Genomic DNA, 10,807 nt, shown 5'->3' with positions numbered 1-10,807 from the left:
AATTTTTTTTTTTTTTTTTTTTTTTTTTTTTGTACCAGGGATCAAACTCCGGCCCTTGAGCTTGTGAGCCAGGCACTGGAACCACTGAGCTAAATCCCCGGCCCTACAGTAATCAATTCTTAACATTTAAACACTCACCCTGTGTTTGGATCAAATCTCGTACATATACGCAAAAAGAAAAAGCCCCAAGGCACCTCCTCCTTCAGGACCTTACATTTCACAGCACGGCACTGTATTCAAGGACTTAGGTGTACAAATGCACACATGTGACCGGAAAGGCTGGGGTTCCCAGTAAGTCTGAAATGCTGACCTGACCGCAGGACCCAGCACAGTGTACAAGGGCAAGTCGGAGGGGCCCTGGGTGATCGCAGACTCACCATGAGGTGGAGGGCGAACTTGGTGCCCACGGACCAGTCGTACGCGCCCAGGCAGTAGACCAAGGCGGGGAGCCGCAGCGGGTTCTGGCTCAGGTTGTCCAAGCTGAAGAACCCGTACTCGAAGATCCGCTTGCACCGGAGGAAGCTCAGCTCTCGGTACTTCTCCAGGGGCAGATCGGCCCCCCGGGAACCTGCAAAGAGTGGGTCCTTCTCCAAAGCCGAGAAGACGGTCTTCTGAAAATGCAGCAGACGGGACACTAGCTGGGCCCCTCCTACAAAGCTTTTCTCAAGGCCACAAGCGGCTGGGACACAGCCTGACCCACTCCTTTCTTCCTGGCAATTTGGGGTCTGAGGAGGAGAGGGGCCCGTGCTGCTCTGGGTCAGAGAGGCCACATGGCTTCGGGGCTGCAACCTCATTTCTGCCTGTGAACCGAGGTCCCCTGCAGGTCCCCTGGGCACCACAACAGATGCCGTAGCCCCTGGTCCTCACCTTGAAGCGGAGCAGGTCCTCACCCTCCCAGAAGAGCTGCAGCTCCCGGGGGCTGAAGGACGCACACGCTCGGTAGGCATCAAGGGGTCCCCGGGGGGGATCTGACCACAAGACATCATCACGGCCATCCAGTGTGGGTGCCATCCTGCACGGAACATGCTCTGAGCCTGTGTTGCTTGTCAGCCCGCCTCTCCTCCCCCAGTGCACACCTGGGAGCCAGCCACACCCTGAGAAAAGCAAGCCCGAGTCCCGAGGGTGCAAGACAGCCAGCACTGGGTGCTGGGTTCCAGAGGAGTAAGTGAGGAGACCTGGCCTCATTTCCACACTGGCTGGTAGAGGATGGCAGAGTGTGGGAGAGCAAGAGCAGCCCTGGGGCCTGAACCTGCACCTTCGTGAGGTCCAGGTCCAGAGAACATTTGCAGTCTTGTCCCTTGTTGCCATGGCCTTGCCTAAGGACACCTCAACCCCAGGGGGACCGGCGCTCCCCACGGAGCTCGGGGCCCGAGGCCTGGGGAGCTTCCCCGCTAGAGTCCAGCCACATACAGCAGTACATGAGTACCCACCCACTGCGCACAGACATCTGCCAAGGAACCTTTGACAACAGGCAGCTGTCCTGGTCTCTGTTCAACATGCAGGCATCTGGTTTCCCCCTCTGGGCCAGAGAATCATTTCTACATGGCCTGGCTCTTTCTCCAACAGCCTTGGCTAATCACAGCCCTAGAAGGCATTGGCTCATGGGCTCAGGCCTACAGGAAGCCAGGGAAGCTGAGTCCAGGTCTGGAGGCCCAGAGTAACTTTCATTTCCTTCCATGGGACTGCTGAAACAGAGGAGGGTGGATCCTGCTTGTGACAGTCACAATGAAGCCTTCCTGGAGAGTGTGGTGGCCTGAGAGCCAGGGACCCGGTGCTGGGTGGCCCTCCCACTGACTGTGAGCCAGGTACTGTGGCCTCTACTGACACAGGGGCAACAGAGGCTCACAGCGGCCCATGCTTTCCGCTGGGAAGGGGCAGAGAAGGGCCTGGAGCCCAGGAGGGGCCACCCCAAGTCAGGTCCTGGAGCAACACCCAGGACATGGGCAGGGTGAACAAGCTGAACAGAAAGCAAGTGGAAGGAAGAACACAGGAGAAGATGAGACCCAGAACCAACGGGACAGAAAGGAGAAGAGCAACAGAGAAAAGCCAAGGGAAATAAAGGTGGGTTCTCTAAAAAGACAGACAAGACTGGCAAGCTCTTACCCATGCTGACCCCACGAGAGAAAGAAAAACCCAGAGTCCCAATCAGAAATCAAAGAGGGGACATGAGGAGGACAAAAGCATCATGAGAGAACCCCATGAGTCACAGAGCCAAGTTCACCTTCTCCCCAGACCCAGCCTGTCCTCCTGCAGGCCTCGTTCCAGTCAGTGGCCCAGGAGTCACTCAGGCTGTAAACCTGCGTGTCACTCTGGAAGCCCCTGGCCCTGAGGCCCATAACCAAATTAAGCCTTGGATCCCTCTTCCCTTTTAGCCTACATGGTAGCCCCCAACTGCTGGGTGGGTACTGCGTGCAGGTGGCTGGGTGGAGGAGCTAGGTAACCTTGGCGTTCTCCAACAGGCCCAAGAACCACCAGGGTTCTCTGTTTCCAGGCGAGACACTAAAGCATCTTAGGGTGGAGTCAACTACCCGAGATCCTGCCGCTGTTATCAGGCACAGCTGCCTCCAAGGCCATGATCCTAACCAGCGCCCTACGTCCCCATGCTCCCTGAGGCCACCAGTGGTCCTGCATTATGGCACAGTTGTTGCAAACAAGACACAAAGACCAAACTGCCTGAGCTCAAACCCCAACGTTCCAGCTCTCAGGCTGGGAAACCATACCAAGCCAGTGCGGCAGGGTCGCAGGGCAATGCCGTCCCCCACACACTGTGCCTGGACCACTTAGGCCACAGCGCACCGCAGCACAGGCAGGAAGTGATGCTTTATTGTCCATACTCTGAGGACAGCTGCAGCTCGTCTCTTCCTCTGCTAAAACCATGAAAAGCTATGGTTCGGGTCTGAGCTCCTGCACGGGTCCCCCAGACCAGGCCAGACCAGAATGGAGTCACTCTCCCTAAGGGCTCGCGATCCAACAAAAACCTACAGGAGCCGAAAGGTGCCGGACAGCCCACTTACCCTACAACAGGACACTCAGCCTACCTAGATCTCCTCGCTTCAACCCTTGGGAAAAGTAACCTGAAGGAGGTCACCTGACATTGGCTTCTCCTCCAAGTTCCTGCCTCCTTCCCACCTTAAGTCCGTCTGTCCTCCCCTGCCCGAGGAAGATGCCCCCTTTCTCAGGGTTCCTGAATCGAGAATCCGAGCCTGGAGACCTGCCGATGCTTTTGCAAGTCTGTCTCGTGACCTCCGTGCGGTGGAGAGAAGTTTGGCCCCTGCTAGTCCGGTAGGAAGCAGCTGCCGGGTGACCTCGGGGACGAAGTCCGGGCTGCTCCACGTCCCGCGGGGACTGCTTCCCGCGTCTCCCAGCGGATCTCTGCACGAGGGCCTCCTCGCTTGGGAGCTCACTCGGGCTCGATCCCCAGGCCCGGGGAGTGTGTCCCAGGGCCTGGCCTCCCCGCCTTGCAGCCTCTGCCCCCACCCCGTCTCCCAGGAAACGCAGGGCGGACGGTCTGAAACACTGGTTCTTTGGAGAATTTCCGGGTGCGGGAATCTCTGGGATGACTATCTGATCTGCAGATTCCGGAGCCCACTCCAGAGCGGACCGGGCAGCCCCTAGTGGGCGTTTTCGAATCAGCGTCCCAGGGCCTGGCCTCCCCGCCTTGCAGCCTCTGCCCCCACCCCGTCTCCCAGGAAACGCAGGGCGGACGGTCTGAAACACTGGTTCTTTGGAGAATTTCCGGGTGCGGGAATCTCTGGGATGACTATCTGATCTGCAGATTCCGGAGCCCACTCCAGAGCGGACCGGGCAGCCCCTAGTGGGCGTTTTCGAATCAGCAAGCTTGCCCCAGAGCGCACTGAGACGTTTGCGAAGCACGGTCTTGTGCGGGTCCTCAGAGGGCGCCCCTGGCCCACAGCAGCCACCGATTCGACATCGGGGCGCTAGCGGAGTCTTTGTTTCTGTCTCCCGGGACCTCAGGCGTGCCTCTTGGGATCCGCTCGGCGTTTGACTGCCTGCAGGGGACCTCAAGGCCTGGGCGGGGGTGCGGGGGGCCTAAGCTAAGTGGCACACAGCGCATGGTGGTGGGAGGTGCTATTTGGAAAGGCCGCCTCCTGCCCCTACCCTGCGGGATCTTCTTCCTTACGGGCCGCATTGCTCTGCCCAGCGATCTCGAAGTGTCAGGGAATCAGAAGAGGGGACCTGAGGGCAACCCAGTGCGTGCTCGGTCCCAGCCAGCATTTCCGGCAGGGGCTGTGGTGTTGCTGCCAGGGGACCCGTGCTAGTTTTTCACATTTGAGGACACTGTCGACGCAACACGGAACTCACACCTCCTGTAGGTCACAATCTCTGCCCAAGCCATAAATGCTATGAAGTTGGGTTCACATGTTTTCTTGACTTTAGAAAAACATCATTCCACTTGGAAATCTTGCACCTAAAATGAGTGGCACAGAGCAGCTCTCCAAAACAAAGATGTTATTTGGAAATGACAAGAGATTGTGATCCCTGATCTGCATGCTGTGGAGGACCACAGTGGATAAGGGTATTTAAAGGTAAAAGGAGAAAGGTCACATCAGTTGTTTGGAAATGCTTATCCTCGATGAACACGGGAAGTTTCCTCTGAGGCTGCGGGAAGTCACTGACTAGCTGTCCCCAGGTATTTTTGTGCAAGGTGGCAATTTTTGCTGAGTCTTCTGTGATAGTTCTTGTTAGCAGGCAAATAGACATGAGATCCACTGCCTGTTGCCTCCCGACTCCACTTTGTTAAGGTTTAACGCAAGCAGCTCACAGCTTTCACAAAACCATTCCCTTCCTCCAGGAGAGAGGAGATGTTTTAAGCAGATGTGGGAGGGCAGGCTAGAGAGGAAGACCTCTGTGCTAGTTACTTTTCTCTTGTTGCTGAGGCAAAATACCCCACACCCAAAGTTAGAGGGGAAGGGGTTTATTTAGCTCACAGTTCCTAGAGGTTTCAGTCCCTAGTGGGCCGCCTCCAAGGCAGGGATGGTGAGCAGGCCTCGCAGAGGAGAAGCAACATGGCACGCGCGGGGCAGCACAGGCAAGAGGAGAGCTTCACCATCCCTTTCTGCCCCTTTTATCCCATCCAGACCACTGGGGTCAGGGCGGGGCCAAACCACTCACTCACCTGTAGGGTTTTAGTAATCACACACCCTTAACTCCGGCATCACACGTTCCAGATTCAACCACCTCAGATTGAGGCTTTGGCGGGACGTCCGGACCCAAACTATAAACACCTCGGAGCCACTAGAAAGAAGCTGGGGGGACTGAGGTGCCACTGTGGTGCCGGAATTGGAGGACGGGAAGGGTGCTGCGTGAACATTGCTGCTGGGCCTACTTGGAACGGGCAGGCTGCCATCACAGAACATGCTTAGAGAAAATGTGCAGAGATCGTGTCCCCAGGCTTGGGAAAGCCACAGAACACGTTCCCCCAGCCCATCTGTGTTTCTCCCTCTATGCTGCCACCACTCCTCAGGTCAGGCTGTGGCTCCTTTCGGCCCCATTACTTCACTCTGTCCACTTTCCTCGTGGGTGAGTTTAAGACAGTTGTTCCCAGGTCTGTACTTGGCTTGACCTCTTTCCTTTTGAGATAAGGTATCATTGTGTGTTCAAAAAGGCCTTGAACTCACTATGTAGTCCAGGCCAGCCTTGAACTCATGGCAATCCTCCTGCAAAGCACCAGTAGCACAGGTGTGCACCACCATGCCTGGCTGGACTCCACAAACTTTCTGGCCCTGCAGCACTACTCCCCAACCTGTTGCTCCCTGGGCCCTAGGACAGTGCTTACCCATGTCTGATAGGCAACCTCGCAGGACACCTCCCTGTGAATCAGGCAGCCATGGAGGCTACCGGACAGCAGCAAGGTAGAAACAGAGAGAGCTGCCATGCTCTGGGTTGTGTTGCTGGGCCTGTGTTGCTGGGCCTGACATGCTGATGACACTGAGATCTTCATAAAGGGTCTCCCTTTCTGGGAGGAGAGAAGAGAGTTTGGTTTTGTCCAGTTTTGTTGGCTGCTTCCTGGTAGAACTGCAGGAGTGGGGTGGGGGAGCAGTTCTTTGGGTGACTCTGCTGACAGTGACCAGCCCCTCCAGTGCAGCTTTGCCAGCAGACCCTCAACCTTTGACACCCGTCCCCACCCATCCCACCACCCTACGGGTGCCCACTTCCCGGCTCATGTTCTGCACTCAGCTCCATTGGCTGAGGGGAAGACAGAGTCCTTGCATAAACTGCTTAGCTGGAACATGCAGTCTTGAGCAAGTGCCTTGTGATGGCCCCGTTCGTCAGACAGGCAGCCCCTGTGGGGATATCTTGCACAGGCCTCTTCCAGGTACCCCGGAGCCTGAGTAACCCTTTGTGGCCTCCTGTTCACCCTGTGAGGTTTGGACATGAGTGACTCCATGTTGACTCACATCATGAAGGAGTCTCGGAGGTGGTGAGTTCTGCTGCAGCCAGCGTGGGCTGGAGCCCTGCCTGCTGATCAGCACAGGGCTGGTGCTTGGACCCCTCAGAGCGTGGAGGGCTTCCAGGAGGGGACTCAGCCCCACCCCTGCCTCCAGCACTCAGACATGGACAGCCCAGCATGGAGGGGCTCGGGGGACCCTGGCCGAGTTCCTCCCTGGCTAAATCTAACACCCCTGCCACTTCTGGTCTCATGTGGCTGCTTAAATCCAAATGTGCCTTTGTTAAATAAATGAAAATCCCTATGCATTAATTTTATCAGCTCCCAGCTGCACTAGCCTCCCTGCAAGTAGTAACTACGTGCTTCCTAGACTACACAGATGGAACATTTCCAGCCTCCCAGCAAGTCCTATAGGATGGTGCTATCTACAGACCCCAAAATCTGCCTGTAGATCAGAGTGTGCTGCTCCAAGGTGTGCAAACGTGGCATGGTTTGAGCTGGTCAGTCTCGGTATGAGCAGAAGCAGCTCTGCAGAGCCATGCTTGTAAGAGAAACTGACCTCTGCAAAGGAAACGCAGCATTAGTGAGGGAGGGCTCCGGACCACGCTGACCACGGCAGGATCTCTGTGCATGAGGCCAGCCTCTGCTCACTGCACTGCACTCCCTTCACCCTCCCGTCACTCGCTGTGCCCCACCCCTGGCCCTGAGCCCCTGGTCGTTCCATACCTCAGGACTATACATAACTTCCCACCTTCTGAACTGTCTCCAATGGCACGGACGTCAGTAATGAAATGTGCGTTTTCTCTTATTAATCGGCTGGCCGTCCATTCTTTTCATAGACTCAACGATGGCGCCTCAGAGGCGAGAGGGAAAGTTTTTCTCACCCTACAAGACTGTTCCCCAGGGAGTACATTGGAAGCTTGACCTGAGCCTGGGTCTTGCTAGTTTCCTCTCCGGCCCAGCAACCTCTGGCCAGGGGCTGCTTCCCTCCAAGAGAGACTCCAGGCCCCTCTGCCCTCTATACCACCCTCCTGCTGCACTGCCCAGTCTCGCTGACCTCTGGATTCAGTGACTTTACACATGTGTCTTGTGTACTGAACAACATGATCTGGTGCTGAGGATATGCTAGTCCAGGACACCAACCTAATGGAATCTTTTCTAGAGGGAGCGGACCAGACCAGAGACAAGCAACACATGGTAATTATGAGAAAACAAAACATGGCAGCAACATGTGAAGGGTCCGGGGCTGTTTGGTTGGTGGCACGGAAACCCCCAATGAAGAGGGGGCATTTCCTACACTTCCTGAATGGAGAGAAGACCCCGGAGTGTGCTTTGCAGGGAAAGGAACACAGAAGGCAACCTCAGGGTAGCAGTGAGCTTGGCCGCCTGAAGAGCAGCAAGACCATTCACGGATGGGGTAAGAGGGTTGGAAAATGAGTAGGAAAGGCAGGCAGGAGAAAGACCCTGTGGGGTGCTGGAGGTGGGAGCCAGTGAGCAGGTTGAGTGGACTCAGTTCAGCTGGTGTGGTTTCCAGCAAGGAACCATCATGTCCGTATGCAACTGTATAAACCCACACCAGGGTGTGGTGTCGAACGCCTGTAATCTCAGCACTTGGGAGGTTGAGACAGGAGGATTGCTGTGAGTTTGGGGCCAGCCTGGGCTGCACTGCAAGATCTTGTCTCAAAAAACAAAAAACGAAAACAAAATCAAGCCTATACCAAACTGGACATTTCTGTTTTCCCCCAAACAAGGGCTCCTGGATTTGTGACCTTGCACTCCAAAGCCCTGAGCCTGTATGATTCTTTGGGGTTGGTCTCCCCAACACCCCCCCCACTATGCACATGTGACAAGCAGCCAAGAAGCAGGATATAAATTAACCAGTTCCAGGACACAATAAAGCCTTAGGGACAAGAAGGATCCATGAGCATGAGATCACAGAACTCAGAGAACAGGAGGCTTCAGGACTCCAGCCCTCGTTTAACTGAAACATCATTTTGTTGCGTGTGGAGAAGTCATGGTGCACACCTGCCTCAATGCTGTTTCCATGAGGGATGTTACACACCCAGCCGAATGCAGAAGCAAAAGTGCTTTGTGACCCGAGATCAAGTGAAATGAGCAAGAATGCCCAACCCAGGCCTGGCACCCAAATCAAGGAAGCCTTGCTGGTGGTCACTAAGTTCTCATTGAAAACATTGCCTTTGACTTTCATTAGAACCAACAATGATGGTAGATATGTGACGAGCTCTGCAGACAGGAGAATGACTCGTGTTTGTGCCGACAACTGCTATAACCCTGGGAAGTATTTTGTTCTTTTCTGATTTGTGCAGTCAGATCTCCTGGAGTCGGGACTCCCTTGAAGACCTTTTTAACTTTTATTTTTTCATTGAGTTTATTGGTACTTTTAAAGTATACAGTACAGTTACATTCATCATTGGGATCTTGTACCTCTACCTGACAGGTCTTGGTTCTCATTTTCCCCCATTCTCCTGCCCTCCCTTCACCTCCTCCTCCCTCCCCTATTTACAAAGACTTTATTTCCATTTTTTCCTTTTCTCATACTTTTTCTTTTCCCTTATTTCCTTTACCCATCCTTCCCACTTCTCCTACACCTTTAGCCCTTTTCTTCCTATTTCACATTATGATATACAATTTGGATCTTATTTACACTTTTAGTTTTTCACACCAGAGAAACTATTCAGTATTTACACGTGTCTCTTATTTATTTCACTTAAGAGTATGGCCTCAATGTGCATCCATTTTCCTATGAATGATTCTAGTTTCTCATTCTTTATGGCTGAGTAGTACTCCATTTTATAGAAAAACCATATCTTCTTTATCCAGACTCCAGTTGATGGGCAATTAGGCTGTATCCAAGTTTTAGCTATTACAAACTTTGCTGCTATAAACATGGGTGTGCATATATCACTGTGGTATGATTCTTTTAATTCTTTTGGAAACATACCCAGCAGAGGGATAGCTAGGTCAAATGGAACCTCTAATCCTAGTTCTTTGAGGTATCCCATATTGATATCTCCATATCTCCCACCAACAATGGAGAAGGGTTCCTTTCTCCCCACAACCCCACCAACATTTGCTATTGGTTGATTTCTTGATAGCAGCCACTCTTTCTGGGGTGAGATGAAATCTCAGTGTTGTTTTCACCTGCATCTCTCAAATGACCAGTGATTTGTTCATACAGTCTTTTCCTATGCCAATGTCTTTGAGAGTTCTGCCTAACAACTTCCAGCAAGTTTAGTGTTTTGGTCTTAATATTTAGATATTCAATCCACTTGGATTTAATGTGGAGATACAGTCAACAAACTATGCTGTTCTGCCCTTGATCTATGAGGTGACTTGAGGTGCTTGGCTGCTTGGCAGGCCAAGTGAAGAGAAAGCAAACTTTCTCTGCCTGCATCTTAATGTTCTGCCAGAATATATCTTGGGATAAGGAAATTGCCTTGTGATTATTTGTCTCCTAATGTTTTTATATGTAAGAGTTTTGTTTTGTACTTTCATAACCATAACATTGGCTCTTAGAATAGTGGGAGACAGACATTATCTCGACAGCCTGAAGTCTGTAAGAAGTCTGCACTAAGGTAATGTCACGGTGTTATGATTAATATATCCTGCTTCTAAGTCTCTATAAAAAGACTAGCTCTCTTAACATAAAGCATGCAGTTGCAATTATTTTATTCATCACTACATCCCCTGTGTTCTGGTTATTGTGCGACCCTTACCCAGGGCCCCCAATGCACTAGACATTGACAATTTTAGTTTAGTGCATGGTGAAAGATAATGGTCTAGTTTTAATCTTTGGCAGATTGAAATCCAGTTTGAAAACCTTTTTTAAAAAGTTATTTCTCTTTAACTCACTTGTCTCCAAGTCCTCCTAACCTAGTTGGAGACCACTACAGGGACAGAGGATGAACTCCTGAGCTCTTAACCTGTTACTTATTAAAATATTTTTGTTCTCTTCTGAGGCAGTAGGAACTTGGGAGCTATTTTTGCTAAAACAAAACAAAACAACCCTACACTTGTGCCCACAAATGCCCAATGAGTAAAAGCAGAACAAAGACAGAATGCATTTTGCATCTATCTCCTTTATTAAAATTGTAGAGCCAGGCATGGTGGTGCATGCCAGTAATCTCAGCATTCAGGAAGCTGAGGCAGGAGGATTTCTGGAAGTTTGAGGCCATCTTGGGCTACATAGAAGCCCCTATCCCAAAAATCCAAAACAGAATCAAAACAAAACAAAGACTTTGGGTCAAACCCTTGCTCAGGTCTCCATGTAGACATGATAATCATCAGGGAACATTTCTATTTTGATTGCCCCAAATGGGCCAAACACCCTTGAACAGTGTTGGAATTGAGTTGTGTTTCCTGAAAGGTAACTGAAGT

General features: G+C 52.3%; 1 protein-coding gene across 6 annotated transcripts in view; it reads right to left on the bottom strand.

Annotated features, from left to right (window-relative positions):
- Acox3 (acyl-CoA oxidase 3, pristanoyl) overlaps positions 1-3,425 on the bottom strand; it is a 23,439-nt gene extending 20,014 nt beyond the window's left edge. For 4 of the 6 annotated variants that reach the window (XR_783790.3, XM_010641776.2, XM_019210292.2 and 1 more), the window contains exons 1-2: positions 868-1,415; positions 378-611 (exon numbers count right to left, since the gene is read on the bottom strand). Coding sequence is in view for 5 of the 6 variants with exons in the window: in XM_010641776.2 (XP_010640078.1) it covers positions 378-611; positions 868-1,308 (675 nt within the window). In the remaining variant the exon portion in view is untranslated. Of the gene's footprint in view, positions 1-377; positions 612-867; positions 1,416-3,129 lie in introns of those variants that run through there. The other 2 variants (XM_010641777.2, XM_010641775.3) reach the window with 2 other exon arrangements.
- Between the last annotated feature and the right edge of the window lie 7,382 nt (positions 3,426-10,807).

This window comes from Fukomys damarensis, unplaced genomic scaffold (genome assembly GCF_012274545.1).
Source record: "Fukomys damarensis isolate Sample0158 unplaced genomic scaffold, DMR_v1.0_HiC HiC_scaffold_35, whole genome shotgun sequence".
Lineage (NCBI taxonomy): Eukaryota > Metazoa > Chordata > Mammalia > Rodentia > Bathyergidae > Fukomys > Fukomys damarensis.
This window is presented reverse-complemented; position numbering and strand designations above follow the sequence as displayed.